The following is a 20,920-nucleotide window of genomic DNA, read 5'->3' on the forward strand; positions in this document are numbered from 1 at the left end:
CTCCAAGGCCAAGCGTTTGACGAAAACAGCCTCCATTGTTTTCCAGTGATAGAGAGACTCATTTCCAAGAGCTCCCTCCTCCAGAAGATCTGGTGGGAACGCAGGTGTGTGGAGAGAAGCAAACCCTCTGACCTCTCATCACCTCTCACCAGCTGCAAAAATAAAGACTCATCCTCACAAGCGCTGTTTGAGTTCAGACCATTACAGCCAATAGCACTTCAGTCACACTAACACTACACAACTACATCCATGTGCAACACCACACACACGTGCATCTGAAACCTAATAAGACACTCCAGTAAGAGTTATGACTTTAAAAACAGCCTTCCGAGCAGGGCCACAGCATGAAAGGAACAGTTCTCTCTTACCACTGGAATATATATGACGGCCAACCATACGTTTCACTAAAGATCATCTAGTTTAGCCCAACTCACACAGTAATCTCATGCAATGAACATCATGTACATAATACTAAAAGGAAATTTCCAACAGGTTTACCAACATTTTGTTTTGTCTAGCATATAAAAGGAAAGCTGTTTAAATATTGAATTCAAAATATTCAAATTGAAAAATATTAAATTAGTAAAAAAAAAATTGTTTTTCATTCATTTGAAACTGCAACTATTTTAATGCAGGGAAACAGCACTGCAAAAATTGCATTTTTCAGTCACATATATTCCAGAGTTGAACTAAACATATAAACATATAAGGTCAATATAAGGTCAATGAACTGCAAACACTATTAGCCTGTGGCATCTTGGAATCCAACAGCAGTCTCAACCTTCCACTCATCTTAGCCCCCTCTCCTTTCGCCGCTACGAGAGATAGGGTTCGCACAACATGGCTGCTTGCGTCACGCGCGGGGTAGTGCTAGCTGAGGCATCTGCGTCTGAGGGGGAGAGCCGTCCCAGCAAGGCTAGACCGGGCAGACGCATTCTTACAGGCACAACGGAGCAGTCGCGCAGATACCGGCACCCTGCCGCACGAGGACCAGCAACGACCACGCAGCCGCTCGGCAAACTGAGACCCCGTGCACAGGTCCACCAGTCAGGACACTCAACTTGTGGATACTGCAGTTGAGGTGGCTTGCAGGTAGAGCAAAGGAAGCAGGACGACTTGGAATACTGGGCTTAACTGGACTGTGCTGAGGCTGTTCGGCTCTGATTCCTGGGCTAAATTGGACTGTGCTGAGGCTGTTCGGCTCTGATTCCTGGGCTAAACTGGACTGTGCTGAGGCTGTTTGGCTCTGATTCCTGGGCTAAAGTGGACTGTGCTGAGGCTGTTCGGCTCTGATTCCTGGGCTAAATTGGACTGCGCTGAGGCTGTTCGGCTCTGATTCCTGGGCTAAATTGGACTAATTTGGTGCTGCTTGACGGCGTTCGCGACACCCCGTTCCCCACTGAGCGGTTTGGGCGGAGCGAGCATGCGGTGCGGGTACCCTAGCCTGTCCTGCGGCCTCCTGGTGGCGCTGGTTCTGTGTGCCGCACCCTGGACTCGGGCCTGCCAGGAGAAGCATCCGGAGCACGGGCTGGTGCTGGACTGGCTGAGGCAGCTGATCCTGGCCCGGCTGGGGCTGGAGGAAGCGCCCGTCCCGGGGGTGCCAGAGGGGCCGGGGAGGCCGGGGGGGCCGGGGGCGCACCGGCCCCTCAGGTCCCGGGTGGGGAGGGCGGCCCCGGTCGAGGGCAGGCAGATCCACCAGGACGCCTCGCAGGTCATCCTCTTCCCCAGCTCGGGTCAGTCCCAAACCCGGTCCGGACCGCGAGGGAGGGGTGGAGTTCGGCTGGGGGCTGAGCGTGCAGGGGAGGGGCTGGAGTTCGGCTGGGTGCTGAGCGTGCAGAGGAGGGGCTGGGGTTCGGCTGGGGGCTGAGCGTGCGTGGGGGGTGGTGGGGGGGGGAGGAGGGGGGACAGACCAGCAGCTGCAGAACAGGGCAGTCAGCAGTCAACTGGGAGCCTGGAGTGGGGGTCAGGAAGGTTAGCTTTATAGAACCATATATGATATTAGGATCTGTTCTATGTATTTTACTAAAAAGCCTTAGGGGAGTTTTTTTTAATTAAATAAAAAAATAAAAAAACAAAAAAAATCCTAGTGTTTTAACAAGCATTCAGTCGGTATGGTTAAAGGGAGATGAATATTTAGAGAGCTCCAACACTATAGAAAAGGCATTTCCAGTGATGCGCTCTATCCAGGAGACTGTTAAAAACCAGCTCTGCAAACATTAAGGAAAAAATGTGTGTTTGTACCTGCATAAGCATGCGTGCATGTATATGTGTGTGCACGCGCATGAGGGTGATGTGTTCATACGTGCAAGTGTGCATGTGTGTGTGCATGTATATGTTTGTGCACGCGTGTGTCTGTGAAGTGTTCATGCGTGCATTTGTGTGTGTACATGTGTATGTGCATGCACGTGTGTGTGTGTGTGCGCGCGTATATGTATGTGCGTGCACGTGTGTGTGTGTGCATGTATATGTGCGTCCATGCGTGTGTAAGACCTACTGCAGCATGCAGGCTGCGGTGCTGGAGGTAAAGGGGTTTAATGCTAATCCCACGGCCCTGTGTTTTATTTCCAGACTCCACGTGCGCACACACCTCAGACCCTCCATCCCATGGAGTGGGCAGCTTCTTCACCTACTACTTCCAGCCCTCCACCCACACCCTGGAGTCCACCATCACATCCGGGCACTTCTGGTTCTACTCGGGGGACGGGCCCCTGCCCGCCAACGCCTCGGCCCCCCTGTACGTGCTCACCGCCCAGCAGCAGCTGGTCCTGGCGGCCGACGCGCCCGAGAGGCTGGAGGAGGGCGGCTGGGCGGTGTACCGGCTGGGCCGCGCCGTGCTCTCCTCCCTGGCCGACGGGCCCTTCGCCGCGCAGGTGCGCTGCCCGACCTGCGCCTGCCGCGCCGAGGCCGACAAGACGCCCTTCCTGCACCTCCGCGCCCGGTCCCGCGCCCCCGACCGCTCGCGCCGGTCCTCCATCCCCTGGTCCCTGTCGGCGCTGGACCGCCTGCAGCGCCCCGCCCAGGACGGGGGCGACTACGACGACTGCCACCGCGAGGAGCTCAACATCTCCTTCCAGGAGCTGGGCTGGGAGAACTGGATCGTGCATCCCAAGGTCTTCACCTTCCACTACTGCCACGGCAACTGCTCCAGCCAGGACCGCATCACCACCCTGATGGGCATCAGGCAGTGCTGCGCCGCCGTGCCGGGCACCATGAAGCCGCTGCGCGTCCGCACCACCTCCGACAGGGGCTACTCCGTCAAATACGAGACCCTGCCCAACATCATCGCCGAGGACTGCACCTGCATTTAGGGCCCGGCTCTTAGAAAAATGGCCTCGCAGTGAATCTCATAGCCGTATTTCTGCAACCTAGATCTGCTCCAGACGGGAGGGCCCTACCTCCAAAGGGGCGTGGCCTGCCTCCAAAGTGGAGGGTTTGGGTTACACTAAACTCCTCCCATTCAGAGTTTGGCCACTCCCCTTTGGCGCCAGACCAATACCCTTTGGAGCTGCTCCAGGTGCCAGTAATACCCTTCTTGTAAGTTGATTGCCTGAAAGCATGATATTCATGATAACGGAAACTTGTGTCTATCATTTTCTTTTTACTAATACATGCTGAAAAACTATTTTTCAAAACTGTGCTAAAAACTTAAACTGCAGTTGTTTGTAAGCATTCTAAATTCTGTGCACACAATAAAGGTTTAGATCAATGATATTTAAATTGTTTTTTTTTAAATGTGCACTAACATGAATCTTTCATGTGGTAAAACATGTACACAAATTACTGTACTTTCAAATTCGCAGTTCAGTTTTAGGTAGCTTATGCAATGAGGTGAATATTGTGATAAAATGCTGTAGGCTTGGCCTAATTCCTATATGATTCACTGGATATGGATGTAAACACCTTCAAATTAAAGCTGACAGACAGCACTTTAACCTCATATTGTTTCATTGCGAATTCAGTGTTGGAGTACAGAGCCAAATCAAAAGGAATGGAGTCACGGTACAAATACTTACTGTACTGCACCGTATAGGCCATCATATTACGTGGTTCCGATGAAGGTACCTCTTTACTGAAACAACTTTGTATGCCTGTTCTTGAAATAACATTTTATTAACCAAGTTGAAAACAGGTAGTTTGCCTATTAATCGTATTTTTAATAAGTATATGATATTGGCGTATGTACAAGACCGAATTTGTCAGGTTTAGGCGTTTAAAAAAAAGACATTCAGTGGTGAAGCCAGAGATAATGCCTGCATACTCCCACTGAAAGATGGTCTCGCTAACTTTCGTCTTTCGATAACAAGCCGCCTAGGGTAATCCGTCCTCAACCATGACGGCGCCCTTTTACGGCGGCTGGCCCGAAGAGGACAGAGTGGGTTAGAACGTCTATGGGTTGCGGACTCTCTGAAAACTTGGTATTTCAACCGGGGCTGTGCCTTACGTCCTGCGTCACACAGTATTGTGTGTGCGCCTGATGAGTGTTCTCATCGGCTCGCATTGGGTCGTCCCGTCACTTTTTTATAAGCTAGCAAAACCGTCACCTAAACAGTTGTTTATTAAACCCAAGGTTAAACTTAGATGAGACCTCACGCCTAATTGTAACTTCAAACAGAGATTATTTTTTTTATTATCATCGATTTTTGCTCCTTCTCCTTGAGCTCGCCGAAGCGTGCACTGCTACGTCCTGCAAAACCACACCCATCCGGGTGAAATACCAAGTTTTCAGGGAGTCCCGCAACTGAAGAGTCATGCAATCTTCCCAACCCTCACCCTCAGTGCTACCAACTGCGGCCGTTTGCAACACGCAGACCGCAAGTTTCAGACCAACGGAAACCGCAATGGCAGTTACAGGACTATTAAACATGTTAGTGAAAACAACAAAACACAGAGCACAAAATCCAGTTCAAAAAGTAATTCTTTATTCAGTTTCCTACGAAATTTTTTTTTGCAGAAAATACTATTTAAAAAAGTATACGAATCAAAGATAACAAAATATTTTACAGAAAATCTTGGTGTGGTACACAAAAAAAGTTTACATTTGAGAATGTCGGTTTATGATGAAAGATGGAGTGGTTAGATTGCATACAAGAGGCCTGTCCATTGCTTCAGGCTAAACAGTACAAATGCTTGACTGCTGTGACGTTTACTTGCTTTAATATGCAGTGTTCAAAACACGATTCTGTGCGTCAAACGAGCTACTGCATTGACCCACTAGGTCTTAAACGCACATCTAGATGGTCAAATTGCATAGCAAAGCAATGCACATAAAACGGTCACTACTTTTATAGTGGTGGCGTAGACCTACAGTTAATGCAAACAAACAGCAGTTACTGCCAACGGGTTTTAATAAAAGGAAATCCATAATCACTCCAGTACTCAAAGTGATTTATTGTGTGCAAAGTCCTCGTACGACAAACAGACCTATGAGAATGAGCATAATAACTGCTTATCAATTCACACGCTCGGCCGAGCAAGATAATCGACTGGGTACCGTCGGAAATGCAACGAAGCTCGCCATTCATGTCTCCTGCGCTACAACAACAAATATTATACAAAAATGTCTTTTTAAAAAAGTAAATGATTAGAACTTCCACTTCGTTGAGAGCAGTTGGAAAAATAACCTCATCCGAGGTTTTTTTTTCTCTTTACATTTCAAGAGTTATCAAAATATGCAGTTGATTATTTTTAATCTTCAAATATAAAACAAACACTAAAGAAAAAATAACGTTAACAGTTTGGAATAACATTTATACTCAAAGGTTTCAAGCTTTTTCCAGGTTTCTTTTTACTTTTGGCTAATTTGGACAGTGGCACATAAGGCTTCAGCATACAAGAAACACAGTCTGTAATCTTGAGAACTACAGGTAAAGAAATGCCTAGTGTCATTGCGGCCAACTCTTTTCAAAAACTAACTGTGCAGTACGTTGCTGTGCTAACTCGACTAAAGACCGCGGCTGCCTTATCGCTAATTTAACTAATTACCCCTGTCAGAAGACCGTGTAAAGAGCAGAGTTCTGCTTCTGGCTAAGAGAGTCTCTGAAGAGTGCCAGTTTTCACAGGTAAACACAGGTGCTCTTATTGTGGTTCACTACTTATCCAAAATAAGACCCTCATAAGAAAAAAAAAAAAAAAAATACAGGTTTCAGATGACTTTACAAAAACAGAGTCTTTTCTTTTTGGAATGACTGAAATGTAAACACCAGAATAGGTTAACTGAGATGCAAACCACCTCCACCCCCCCAAACACACAAACACACACACGTGTACGCACACACACCCTCCCCACCCTCCCCACACACACACAAACAAACACACACACCCTCTCCCTCCCCATCGTACAGAAATTCCAGGTGGGCGAAACTGGAAGCGCTCGTCCTGTTGTTCCTATTTTACCACCAAAAGCGGCAGCGCCGTCGTCCATGGGGTAAGGAAGGGGGCGTGGCCTCGGTGGCCGCTGCTCCAGGTATCCAGGTAACGGCTGGTCTGAATACTGCGGACGTGCTGCACACGCAAGGCCACCAGGAGTACGTGTGGCGCTGCGGAAATGCCCTTTGACCTTCTGTGCACTGTTACACATCCCCCACCCCCCCACTGTTCACTGGCATTAATACTGCGAGGCACTGCTTTACCCTTCACCAGCGTGTTCACACCCCAATCTCTCGCTCGCTCGCGCGCACACGCACACACACACACACACACGCACACACGCTCTTCAGTCTCTCAGAAGTCCGCCGGCTCTTCCCAGATGCACCTCCTCTTCCTCGGAGCGCCGTTTTGGTCAGGGGGGGAAGAGCGGACTGGAAGCTCGGGTGGGAGAAGGAGATTCAGGCTCGGATCCCTGAGGGGACAAAGCAGAAAGGGGCGCTGTGATCTCTCACGGTCGTTGGGCGCTGGCCTGCACAGCGCTGGGCTCCAGCTCGTCCTTCACAGAGGACTCTGACCAGCCCGTCACTCATCAGAAGGCAGGACTATCAGACCTGCGCGAGTCTGCTACACTGAGAATGACCGCTATCACCCACCAATCAAAATAAGCCTTTTAATACTCACATATAAATTGGTGCCATCAAAAAATGTACTTGTTAATTGCAGGGTTTGCTGCAATTAATCACAAGTTCTTTTTTCCCCCCAACCTCAAATGGAACCCATCTTAAAGGGCTTACCATTTAAACGTCAAAGATAACGCGAAGCAGCACAATTCAAACAAAACAAAGTTCAATAAAATGCACTTTGTCAGTTTAAGGGTATACGCAGTTCAATTAAAGCAGACTTAAATTATTCCACTTTAAACACACACAGTTGAGATTTAATCCTCCCCCCCCCCCATCCCAAGTTTATAAAGGTAAGACGTAAACAAGCATCTCTATCTCGTGGCTTAAAGAACACGTTAAACGTTAGCGTTAGCACAGGGCTAAACCAAACGGCTCGGGCCCCAATGCGCACCTTTGTCGCACGTCCCTCCCTGCTTCTCCTGGGCGAAGTTGAGGCGGTTCTGCTCGGCGGCGGTGCCGTTGGACTCCGGGCTGCTGCTGCGGGACGGGTTCGCCTCCTCGGCCTGGTAGGCCAGGTCCAGGTGCTGCTGCGCCATCTTCAGGTGCCTCCGCAGGCGGTCCAGGTCGCGGCCCGACGCCTCGTCCATGAAGGACTCCCGGCCCGAGTCGGCCAGGTTGTCCCGGAACTCGGGCTTGGGCGGCTTGCCCCCGCCCCCCGGGCCCTTCTTCAGCGCCGTGTGGTAGCCCGGCGGCGCCGTGGGCGCCTGGCGGCACAGCGAGGGCCGGGCGGCGGCCAGGGCGCGGTGCCGCGCCGAGCGGCTGCGGAAGGAGTCGCGGATGCCGCTCACGCCCAGGTGCAGGATCTCCAGCACCGTCAGCGCCAGGCACAGCACGCTCACCACGTACATGATGATGAGGAAGATGGTCTTCTCCGTGGGCCGCGAGACGAAGCAGTCCACCGTGTGCGGGCAGGGCATGCGCGTGCACACGTACGACGGCGCCACCTCGAAGCCGTACATGACGTACTGGCCGAAGAGGAAGGCCACCTCGAAGGCCACGCGGGAGAAGAGCTGCACCACGTAGATCTTCATCAGGCCGTCCTTCTTGATGCGCCGGCGCCCGTCGTGCTTGGCCGACGGCTTCTCCGCCTTCTTCTCCTTCTCGGGCTCGATCTCCTCCACGATCATGGGGTCCTCCTCGCCGTTGTCCTCCGCCTCCTCGTAGTCGCGGTTGGCGCCGCGGTTGACGATGGGCATCCGGCCCTTCCGGGCCTTGGGCCGGTAGTCGTCGTCCTCCATGCGGGCGATCTTGTGCATGGCGAAGCCCAGGTACATGATGGTGGGCGTGGTGATCATGATGATCTGGAAGACCCAGAAGCGGACGTGCGAGAGCGGCGCGAAGGCGTCGTAGCACACGTTCTCGCACCCGGGCTGCTGCGTGTTGCAGACGAACTTGCTCTGCTCGTCGTAGTAGATGGACTCCCCGCCCACCACCGTCAGCACGATGCGGAAGACGATGAGCAGCGTCAGCCAGATCTTCCCCACGAAGGTGGAGTGGTTGGAGATCTCCTCCAGGAGGCGCGTGAGAAAGCTCCAGCTCATGGTTCCTCTCTGGCCTCCAACTTCTCAGCTCTGGGGGGGGGGGGGGGGGGGAGAAGATATAAAGCTTAAAAAGTCTGTCCACCACAAAAATCCTAAAATTAAACAGTGAATGTAAAATCTTTCCACTTCCTCCTGAACACGCATGGACGATAAAATCGAACAATGCCATCTAGGATCCTACTAAGACTTGCACTGCAATTCTTGTCCACAAGATGGTGCCATTTGCAACGCAATGAAGTTACATTGCCCCTGTGCCTACAGACCGTACTGTAACAGAATGCAAGACATCAGCTGCTGAGGTTCATGTTGACTTGAATTACACCGATATGGCAGATGCACTTTCAGAACAACTTTCTACAAAGAAGCACAGTGGTGCATTGACACAGGCTTCAACAGAAAAGGATTATTAACATTTGCATCTCCGTGTTTCAAGAAGCATTAGAATCAACTCTAGTGTGATCTACAACCCTGACGGACACAGTCAGCCAGCACATCCACACGAATGCGTCCAATTGGACCGTTTCGCCAGCGTGGAACGCGTGGAGTGCAACGGCGCTTGGAATTTGGGGGGGGGGGGGGGGGGTCATGCTTGTGTAACAGGTCTAAATGCAGGCCCTGTGCCTCTGGGAGAGGGGCACTCATTAAAGCCTGCGTTTGGGCAGGAAAGGGAAGGCGTGCAGCCGGGCCGCAGACGGGGCGTGCGGGCCCCGGGGGTCGGGACGCTGAATGGGGGTCTTTCACTCCAGGGGCCCCGTGCTTCCGTCCCACTCCGAGCCCCTCGCCGCCAGGCACACAGGCTCCGCCTCTCACTCCTCGAACGGCACACGGGCCACCACACAGCGTCAGCGCTGCGTTCTCCCAGAGTCCTTAGGGGCAGCTGCTGCTGCTCTGACTGCTGCCACACAGCGTCAGCGCTGCGTTCTCCCAGAGTCCTTATGGGCAGCTGCTGCGCTGACTGCCACCACACAGCGTCAGCGCTGCGTTCTCCCAGAGTCCTTATGGGCAGCTGCTGCGCTGACTGCCCCCACACAGCGTCAGCGCTGTGTTCTCCCAGAGTCCTTATGGGCAGCTGCTGCTGCGCTGACTGCTGCCACACAGCGTCAGCGCTGCGTTCTCCCAGAGTCCTTATGGGCAGCTGCTGCTGCGCTGACTGCCGCCACACAGCGTCAGCGCTGCGTTCTCCCAGAGTCCTTATGGGCAGCTGCTGCTGCGCTGACTGTCAACCAAAGCCCCCATAACAACACAGCCCAGTGAGTCACAGAAACACCCTTTACACGCACGTTCCACGCTTCTTACACGCCAGTTACAAACACAACCAACGCTGCAAATCGCTCATACGACGCAAATTAAAACTACTCAACACAAAATGCTGCGCAGAAAACAGACTGATAAATAGCTTCACTTCGCTCTAAATACACAGACCCCTCTCTAATAAAATTTCATGAGCGAGCTCTAATGACCAATCCATTTTCTTACATTTATAAGAATTAGACAAGGTAAGAATTTATACTCACTTTTTCAACGTGTAAACGGCAAATAGTGTTATTTTCTGTTAACAGGACAGCTGGAGTTCTGAATTTACTCCCAGCTGGACTTCAGTGATTAGCCCTCTTAACTGAAGCACCCTGATTGGTTAAAATGTAAATTGTGATGAGCAGTACCAAATCCTCCCCTAGAGGGCAGTGTAACAACTGTGCTGCTTTTAGGGGTGTGAAAAAATCCCGTGTACCGAAAACAGCTGACGGTTCGTACCGAAAATGAAAACAGGCGAACCGCGGTTCATATATTAGCATATTATTTTATTTGAATGTAGTTTTCCAGTTTAAAAAGTATAGACAAAGCACTTTCCCACCGAATATTAAAAAGTCCGCTACAATGGTGGAGAGACAACAGCGGAAAGTTCCCACTGCTTGTCCCACTCGCAAATGCTTTTCTATCTATTCCAGCCACTTCAGTTCCAAGCGAACGAGTTCTCTCGGCTGCCGGGGACACTGTTTCAGCTAAAAGGTCCCAGCTCCTCCCTGAAAACGTGGACACCTTGTTGTTTCGTAAAAAAAACTTGTCATACAGCAGCCTTTTGAATAGCCAAAGAACCAAGCACTTTCTTTCCCTATTTTTAATAAAATGCTTTCCTTTCGGTTTTATTCGAAACAATTTCGTTTGAAAGAATGTGTTTGACCATTTTATTTTACGAATTTTCCCAAAATGGGTTGTTTTAGCCCTGGATGCTGATTTCTTTACCGTGACTGGTTCTAACGGCTGCTTGAAATAGAAAGTGCTATCGGATATACGTTGGCTAAGTCGATACATCGTTTTCTCATAAAATGTAGTCGATACAATAGTACTTCTTTGAGACATGTATTAAAAAAATAATTTAAAAAAAGTCTTATTTCATTGAAAATAAACAGCACACTTAAGTGATGTTCGATTATTATCCATTTATTATCCATTATTCCATACCGTACCCACTCTCCTCCCCAGAGACTCCTCGCTCCTTGCATTCGCTACCAGCAGGAGGAACGAAGCCACGGCATCTGGGGACGAGATTGTACCTCCCTAGCTACTTTCAGGATAAAATAACCTTATTTAAAATCTCAACTGGATAAAAATGCTTCATACCATTGTATTTGTTTAATCTGGTTCTTTATTCTTATTACAGCACTTAAAAAAAGAAAAAGATTCTCAAGATGACTGTTCTGGTGACATCTTTACAAATGATTTCACTAAACCTCCTGCACAGATGGCACTGTCTGAGAAGTACTGAATTTGAAACAATGAAATTAAGATTTTTACATTTCAAGTTCAATCACTGTTTAACTTAATCTTACTTTTCTAATTAATTTCTAATGAATTCACATGAATGTAAATGTCCATAAACTGAATATTAGACTCACAGGTTTCTCTTAAGATGCAGTACGATGCAGTAATGCTTCACATTCATTCAGAGTAGAGTAGACTCATGGGAGAACAATGCCAAACGAGCCGGACGTAACTTCACAATTCATCATTCGATTGGAACAGAATTTCTCCGGTGTCAAGGTTGTGACTAAGCCTTCTGTGTTCAAATAGTTCCAGGAGCACTTTTCAGATACCAGTTGAGATATTCATTGCAATACGCAGTGTGGAGAAAAAAAATAACAACAATGACTGGCCTAAATTCCTAGACTCCACATTTAGAACAGACTGCTGAAGCCTGAGTCAGAACAGGGCCAAAGGACGTCTCCAGTTCTGTTTACGAAAGGTGTCACCCTCTGCAAAGCACGCCTACAGACCACTCAAACACACTGCTACACTTACACACTGCTAGACAACTACAATAAAAATAAAATATAAATACGAATATTAAACAAACTCATAACACACAACCCACCACCCAACACACACACACACACACACACCTGTTACTCTTCACAATTAACATCATTTCTCCTACTATGGACTTCTCTTAATATCTTCCCTTCAATGTGGCATTTATGAAGGATGATACGAATTGCTGTGCATAAGTGAAATGTTTTACAACAAAACTTTATAAGCGCTATATTTATATAAGCCCTATAAACTATGGAAAATACATTTCACAAATGTACATTTTTAAAAGCACATTGCAATATCTGAAAGTGCTAATATTTGCTCATATACCGTGAAGTTCTTCAATATCTTTTCTGATCACGGCGACATTCAAATCAGTACACTGTAGCATATTCAATCAAGAGGAAATTAGTCAAATTGCACTTCTGTGACATCTCGCAAGCCAGAAACCAGTGTAGTTCAGGAACAGACCTATTTCACTACATTACCCTACTTTCTACAGCATATTCAAAACCCAGTGTAAACAAAATCATTACATTACACATAAGGAACTGAATAAAACCTATACTATGACATTAAGCCCATTGCTTGTTTTATTCAGTTAACATTTCAAATCAGTTCATCCTAAAAGCAGTGAGGTTCTAATACTGCACAATAAAGCAGATTTGCCAGTGATCTTTTGGAGACCACTTTACATAAATAAGCAACAGGGTGATGTACATTTTAACCAATCAGAGGTGTGTCCATGTGGCAGTCTGCCAATCAGAAGTGAACTTGGAGAGATCATCAATTACAAAACACACACCGTGTCAAATGACCAGCTTTGCCAGGTAGTATATAATTAACAACAAAAGGAAATCTTATTTTTCTGTTTATAAATTTGGAAAAGGTAAGCAAAAATCTTTATCATCTTGCTTGCACAAGGTCTTCAACCGTGTCCAAGAACACATTAGAAATCAGAGCGGAAGTGTTGTGGGGGGGGGGGGGGGGGGGTAGTTACCATGTAATGGTTTCAGAAAAGACCTGAAAACTGCCAATTTATTAGTGCTCCATGGCCAACACAAATTGCCCCAGGGATGGGGTTGAGCTCACAGGAGGAGATCTGAGGATTCGCACACACCAGGGGTCCACGCTAACACTATTCTCACAGAGCATGTGTGCTCCCATAGTTGAAAGATTTAGGAGCACCCTAATGCATCCCCATTAGTAGGGGCGACGTAGCTCAGGAGGTAAGACCGATTGTCTGGCAGTCGGAGGGTTGCCGGTTCAAACCCTGCCCTGGGCATGTCGAAGTGTCCTTGAGCAAGACACCTAACCCCTAACCCCTAACTGCTCTGGCGAATGAGAGGCATCAATTGTAAAGCGCTTTGGATAAAAGCGCTACATAAATGCAGTCCATTTACCATTTACCATGAGCACACCAGTGTTCAGGAGCAAATGCTCCTAAAATAGGAGTCTAGATGCCTAGGACATGACTTCAGTGACACTACGTTGTCAGGATCAATCTAAAAATCAATTATTCGCCACAACCTACAAGCACTGCAGTCAGTCCATTCATTAAACAGCCTCAATGGAACTGGAAATAAACAATCAGCAGGAATCTATCTGGATCAGAATGTGGAGTCTAAGAGGACAGAGAGCAGGATACAAAATGAGAACATCAGGCCAATGTTCATCAAGACAACCATGAAAATTGCACATCAAAATCATTGGCACTCCATAGTAGCTCTCAACTTTCCAGTTCTTGATTTTATTCGGCTTAAGGACAATAACTGCCCACTCAAAGGCAAGGTAATCTTCTCTGGGGTTAGGGGTGTGCCGCAAGTTAATCTCCACTACCCAACCCTAACCTGAAGAGACTGGTTTTTTAGAGTCCTCCACCCTGCCACCTTTTGACAACATCATACCTGATGCCAAAACATTAGACCAACTTCCCTATTAGCAATAGAAGAGTACCAGTTCAAACAGTTTAATTGTAAACGGTTTTCAATTGTAAAAAAAAAAAAAAGAAAAAAAAAATTCATTTCCTTTAAAAATGGACTGGTGGCAGCAATGGGTCTGGAACAGTGACGCCGCTAACGTACAGCGTGGGTCTGGAACACAGTCACACCTCTAGCATACAGCGTGGGTCTGGAACACAGTCACACCGCTAGCGTACAGCGTGGGTCTGGAACACAGTCACCACGCTAGCGTACAGCGTGGGTCTGGAACACAGTCACACCGCTAGCGTACAGCGTGGGTCTGGAACACAGTCACACCGCTAGTGTACAGCGTGGGTCTGGAACAGTGACACCGCTAGCGTACAGCGTGGGTCTGGAACACAGTCACACCGCTAGCGTACAGCGTGGGTCTGGAACACAGTCACCACGCTAGCGTACAGCGTGGGTCTGGAACACAGTCACACCGCTAGCGTACAGCGTGGGTCTGGAACACAGTCACACCGCTAGTGTACAGCGTGGGTCTGGAACAGTGACACCGCTAGCGTACAGCGTGGGTCTGGAACACAGTCACACCGCTAGCATACAGCGTGGGTATGGAACACAGTCACACCGTTAGTGTACAGCGTGGGTCTGGAACACAGTCACACCGCTAGCACACAGCGTGGGTCTGGAACACAGTCACACCGGTAGCGTACAGCGTGGGTCTGGAACACAATGACACCGCTAGCGTATAGCGTGGGTCTGGAACACAGTGACACCGCTAGCATACAGCGTGGGTATGGAACACAGTCACACCGTTAGTGTACAGCGTGGGTCTGGAACACAGTCACACCGCTAGCATACAGCGTGGGTCTGGAACACAGTCACACCGCTAGCGTACAGCGTGGGTCTGGAACACAATGACACCGCTAGCGTACAGGTGGGTCTGGAACCCAGTGACACCGCTAGCGTACAGCGTGGGTCTGAAACACAGTGACACCGCGGGTCTGGAACACAGTGACACCGCTAGCATACAGCGTGGGTCTGGAACACAGTGACACCACTAGCGTACAGCGTAGGTCTGGAACACAGTGACACCACTAGCGTACAGCGTAGGTCTGGAACACAGTGACACCGCTAGCGTACAGCTTAGGTCTGGAACAGTGACACCGCTAGCGTACAGCGTGGGTCTGGAACACAGTGACACCACTAGCGTACAGCGTAGGTCTGGAACACAGTGACACCGCTAGCGTACAGCGTGGGTCTGGAACACAGTCACACTGCTAGCGTACAGCGTAGGTCTGGAACACAGTCACACCGCTAGCGTACAGCGTGGGTCTGGAACACAGTCACACCGCTAGCGTACAGCGTGGGTCTGGAACACAGTCACACCGCTAGCGTACAGAGTGGGTCTGGAACACAGTCACACCGCTAGCGTACAGTGTGGGTCTGGAACACAGTCACACCACTAACGTATAGCTTCAGACTGGCCTGGAAAAACATACTCAGTCTCCTCTTCAAGCAAAACCACAAAACAAGACTCAAACAACTGTTCAACTGTTCGGTATCTGCCTGCAATCTGTACAACTAGCAGTGTGAATGAGGTCCGTCAGCCTTAGAGGGACCCGTTATAACTTGCAAACAAAAGGCTAGGGCCTCACCCGGCCCTCGTAATTACAAATCACAGGGCGCATTCAGAAGCAGCAGTGTTCCAAAGCCATTTAGCAAAGTAATGCTCCACGGAACATTCCGGGGCGGCAGTTACCCCGTCAGAGGGACAGCTCATCCAGTGGCCGCACTGAAAACACGCGTCCGTTCAATTGCTTCCAGACACCCGACCGCACGGCTCAAATGATCCGCAGTCGTTAAAAAGGGCTTTAAATTCAAAGCCAATGCGCTGCTTTCTCGTCCTCTCTCTCTCACGACAGTGCCGGTTGGTCTGTTTTCCAAGGGCCAAAACTGCTGGGTTTCACGGTTCTCCTTACTGATGACAGGGCCGCTCTCGTTAATCACTCAACCAAACTCTTTCATAAAACCCTTGAGCAGGCTGTGTAGTGCAGCAGAGTTTCAGTGTGTGATGAACAGCTATTTAAAAAAAACAAAACCTTTTAACAAGCTGCATTGCCATGGCTGGCCTGAGGGCATTTAGATCTGTGGTAAGAAAATAGGCTACCCTTTTAAGTAACTCCAAAGCAGCTCGTACAGCAATGTTATGCCCAGGGTTGTAACTACATACATCACCCGATTAGTCTTCAAAACACAGTTACTAATTTTTGGTTTGAACCATTTCCTATGGCACATTCAACTTGAGACTGCAGCACTCAAGACAGAAGACAGACATGATATAGACTGATCTAAAGACAGAAGACAGGCATGATATAGACTACGCTGACCTGAAGAAAGAAGACAGGCATGATATAGACTGATGTGTTTAGCACCAAAATGAATGCGTTTACACGTACACCATCTTGAACAGACTTAATGATCAAACATTAGCATGCTGGACCTCCTCGCCACATACACAAAGTAAATAAAACGTAATGCTTCTCTAGCTCAGGAAACGGGCCATCCCAATTACTTTAGTTAGCCCAGATGTGGCAGCCATAAACGGCAGTTTATTTCAGGGACATAAAGGAAAGAGAAATGTCACATGGTCATAAGAGACACTTGTCCTCTCCCAAGCCTAAGGCCAGACAGAACAACCGCACTGCCTTTTCACACAAGTTTGCTTTTCCAAAGTAAGCGTTTCTAATCAGACCCGAACACAACGATGCAGTTGTAAAATGCTGATTGGTTTTTACTCACTTAGCTTTTAAGGCCTAGACGATAACACTACTGGAGAAAAATACAGACAGCAAGCAGCGAATCAAAAAAGCTGAAAATTTAGGTTGTCCGTCAGCTGTTTTACAGCGTACATACAGCATTGTCCTGACCCAAAATCAGAACATCATCTTGGTTTCCACCTGACATCAAGTCTCATTGTCTATAGAGCAGGGTAGTAAGATATGAATGCTTTCTCCAGCTCGAGCTCCATTGTCACAAATGTAATTGTATACCTTTTTTTTTTTTTTTTACAGAAAACCTCAGAAATATTATACTTTCTGGAAACTATTACAAGAATCCATTCATGGACATTTAATAGAAAAATGACAATGGTCAACACAAAGAATAAGACAATGGAAAAACAAAGGTCCTTCCTGCTATACGTGTTTAAAGTCATGGGGGAAAAAACTAATTTTTTCTCTCTTTTTAAAGTTCATAACGTCTCAAAAGCATCTCTTTCCTTGTTAAACAGGAAAGAGAGAATGGACTATTGAGACATTCTGGACAACAAGTCAAGAGTTTAAGATGACAAACATGATAGGTTATTGTAAATTTTAAAAAGGCATTATTCATTATTTGGACATGAGGAATGCAATACTACACTTTCCTAAAAAATGTGTTAAGCTATGATGACTGGCAGAAATCTGCACGGTGAAAATGCCAACCGGCTGCTAGCATTGATATCTGCACATCTTTTTTAAGTGTTAAAAGCATGAAGGGACAAAATGTTCCACAAGAAAAGTGAATACTGGACGCCTTACGCAGCATGAGTGTGTCGTATAGCACATGGCTTGCTCTCACTAGTTACTAGGAAATTGCAAATAAAATTCAACTTTACAACCCGGAGTTTACAGCGAAGTGAAGTCGTCATCTTAAATAGGGACTAGGGAGTCCACGAAAGCACGATCACGGGCAGATGACGCTAATTAGAACAAAACCCATTTTGTAGATTACGCATAAATGCGCAATATATTAGCAGTTTACAGGGGCCCTTGTTATCAGCCGGGTAGACACTGAGTAAGGGACACAGTAGGTTATTTCCAGATATTTCCTAGTTTCCTAGTGCAGCAGGGTAAAAATCGGGACAAAATCCCAGCAAAGGAGCGAGTGGTGTAACTGTCCCGCCACCCTTTAACCGCTGGTTATAAGGTAGCTAACAGGAGTAGCAACATTTTAATAAATTTGATGGTTTTTTGAGGTCGCACAGACAAAAGAGAACGAAGACCTGATTCAATCAACATAATGTGGTCCGACAGAAATTCAAGCGTAGACTAATGCTTTTTATTTCTTTTTTGCAAACAAAGAGTAGTGTGAGCTTAATCGCTGAAATTAATTCGTGAAATTACTCTGTGAACAAAAACATTCATTTAAGGACTTGTTGATTGATTGGAAACAATAACAGTCATTTAATGTCTAAGGTTGATAGAACTGAAACAAAAATGAACTATTTTACAATGTAACGTGAGCGCTAATTGGCCAAATAGCCATGTTAGCTAGCTATCTCTAACGTTGAGCTAGTTCTATCCACACGAGACGCTTAACTAGCTGACCAGTAACGTAAATGTACAGCCGCAGAGACAGGACGAGGAAAAGGAACTGCGTTACAAGTCAGGAAAAAACAAAACACAAAAACCAAATGAAAAAAAGCAAACTGGCAAGGTAGCCAGCTAACCGTTGGCACCTGGACTTAATTCGCGCGGTAGCTACTGTGACTACCGAACTACTTAGTCTAGCGTTCGCTACATAGGTAGCCTAATTTAAGTAGTCTCCAGCGTATTTATCCATTTTACGCTTCTGGATAATTACTGAGCGTTGCTGATTTTTTCCTAATTTAATCAGAGAAACAGTATAACATACATAACGTGCCACTGTTCACAAGGAAGAAGTTAACAACTATTTAAATAACTGGATGGCAATGCAGTGTTTATTTTTCCTGTGCCAGTTACTTTTAACTGTGCCATTAACATTTCTACCATGCTAACTAGCATGAGGGCTAGTCTAAGCTAAGGACTGTGTGTACACCAGTTGAACTATTACCAAATCATCGTTCAGGTGAATCGACAGCATTCACTTTAAAAACGAATATTGCACCATGTATTAACAAAGTAGCTCAAATGGCAAATTGCATTATAATTGACTGCCACCTTAGGGCGAATATCAGCATAGTCATCTCTTTCACAGGTCTCCGTCTCATTCCCTAGTGCTGTTCATCCTCTTCATTTTTTCTCCAAGTTAAGCTCCACGCAACAGCAGTAACTAACAAGTTAATTCGCTTACTTGAGGGTAATTAACGGAGCAGCCCACTACCGTTATTTATGTTAGCTAACTGGCGAATATCAATAGTTTTATATTGCGACCATCATTAACTTTTTCTGAATGCCTGCTACGATCTGTTTCTCAAGACAGCAGAGTAACAACATGAGCTAGCTGATACTAGCTATGGCAAATACTGGTACACAAGTATGCTGCCACATGTTTAGGCTTGCAGTGTTATTTTTCCCCCCAAACGGGACGTTTACCTACAAGAAAAACACAAGAAGTTTCGATCTAGGCTGGTAAGTTTTAAATGCTTAATAGCGACCAAATAATTTAGTGAATCAACGCGGAGTAAAACTTAAGCAAACTATCATAGCTACCTTTTCAACTTTTATGCGTCCTCCTGCTCGGGAATGATGCGGCTCCAGTTGATGTTCCCCAATTCACTATTACAATTGCACTTTTCCCTCGATTTTTCGGCATAAAACAAAAGCGTCCTTCTCTATTAACCCATTGAGGTACCATGTGACCCTCCAATCCATGTCAGGGTACTAATACGAGGAGGACAAAGAAATATCCCAAAATCCCATTTCCTCCTCCCCCTATCTGCGCACCCACCCCCAGTTTGGGGCCCATGTATTGAAACCTGAGATCGCGATCTGCGATTCGCGCTTGTGCCTGATGCAAGCCAGCAACGTCCTGACTCACTCTTCGCCGTTTTGTTGAGGTTTTTTTTTTTTTTTTTTGCATTTTGGACACGATCATTGTGTCGCCTCGTCATATTTGAAGTCATCAAATGTAACCGTGCACAGACGAGAAGTTTAACCGTATGAATTTCGCTGTAGCCTAGGCTACTTGACTTAAATGATCCTCTAATGAATTTAACGGATTCAATAAAACGTATCTGCTCGTTTTGTCAGCGTAGTCTTAATCTACGAATGATTAAATCTAATTTACAATTTCAGGTCCTAATTTTGTGTTTACCAATAGCATAAGTATTGCATAGGCATCCCTGCTAGCCTAAACATGCACAGGGTAAAATGTGTTGCATCACTGCTTAAGTAAGTCTTGTCTGTGATTTGTGGACCAGATGGAATATAGCTACAGGTTATCCGCTGCTCTGTCCCTGGTAGAGTCTATTTCTAGCTCTAGAACCTGAAATGGTTATATTTCCGGGACATTCTCAGAATTCCGTTTTCTCATGAACTATAACAGCGTAATTATGTAGCCTTCTCAACATTTAGGGTATTTGTTGCAGAATTTTAGCTAAGTAACAAGGGTGTACATTTTATGGCCAACTGCAGGCTATTCGACACCCCATATATTAACCATTATTAGTGGTGGGATTATGAGAAACATCAACAGTTAACAAATATGTGCAGAAAGTACAGTCTATTGTACGAGTTTTTTTTTGCGACAAAATGTTTGCACTCCTTTCCCCAGAAGGTTATGAACGTTGACACAATGCATCCCGTTTTCCAGGTCTGTTTCTAATCTGTGAATGTGTGTACGTATCCGTGAAACTTAAATTTTTATTTATTTTTATTTTTTTAAGTCTGTATAATTTTAATCAAATTGGCTGAAGTGGTGCATTGGTGAAAAGTTTGACAAGACTAAAATGGTTCACATAATATGCCAATATTTGCATGGCAAGAAGAATACATTCTCTGTAAAAAAGAAAAAAGGCTTAAAAACAACTGAGTAAAACAAGACTTGTTAAAAAAAAAAAAAAAAAAAAAAAAGGACTAATAATTTATTTTAAAAACACCAGCAGTACAAATATTCATGGCTCACCTCCTTCCTTCCCCCTGTCCCTACTGCCAGACACTTAAATAGTTGAGCCAATCAGTTGCACCTGGTTACAATCACATCAGATTAACAAATTAAACAATTAAATAATCAATTAAACAATAAATACACAATCAATTAAACAATTAACAAACTAGTGAAGGGCCACTCCTTCACATTCTCTAAGTTTTTTTAAAAAATTAAAAGTTACATTATTTGTTGCAATTGAATATAT

General features: G+C 46.5%; 2 protein-coding genes across 2 annotated transcripts; one reads left to right on the top strand and one right to left on the bottom strand.

The window, feature by feature from the left end:
* The first annotated feature begins 835 nt into the window (after positions 1 to 835).
* Positions 836 to 3,725, top strand: inha (inhibin subunit alpha). Its single transcript, XM_035393063.1, has 2 exons — positions 836 to 1,733; positions 2,569 to 3,725. Exons 1-2 carry the CDS (start codon positions 1,424 to 1,426, stop codon positions 3,306 to 3,308), a joined length of 1,050 nt encoding a protein of 349 aa, XP_035248954.1. The 5' UTR covers positions 836 to 1,423; the 3' UTR covers positions 3,309 to 3,725.
* Positions 3,726 to 4,897: 1,172 nt separating this feature from the next.
* LOC118214562 (gap junction gamma-1 protein-like) lies at positions 4,898 to 19,596 on the bottom strand. Its single transcript, XM_035394636.1, has 3 exons — positions 19,278 to 19,596; positions 7,441 to 8,620; positions 4,898 to 6,838 (listed from the first exon to the last, which is right to left on the bottom strand). Exons 2-3 carry the CDS (start codon positions 8,588 to 8,590, stop codon positions 6,825 to 6,827), a joined length of 1,164 nt encoding a protein of 387 aa, XP_035250527.1. The 5' UTR covers positions 8,591 to 8,620; positions 19,278 to 19,596; the 3' UTR covers positions 4,898 to 6,824.
* Positions 19,597 to 20,920: the final 1,324 nt, after the last annotated feature.

The sequence above is a fragment of the Anguilla anguilla genome, chromosome 15 (genome assembly GCF_013347855.1).
Source record: "Anguilla anguilla isolate fAngAng1 chromosome 15, fAngAng1.pri, whole genome shotgun sequence".
NCBI lineage: Eukaryota > Metazoa > Chordata > Actinopteri > Anguilliformes > Anguillidae > Anguilla > Anguilla anguilla.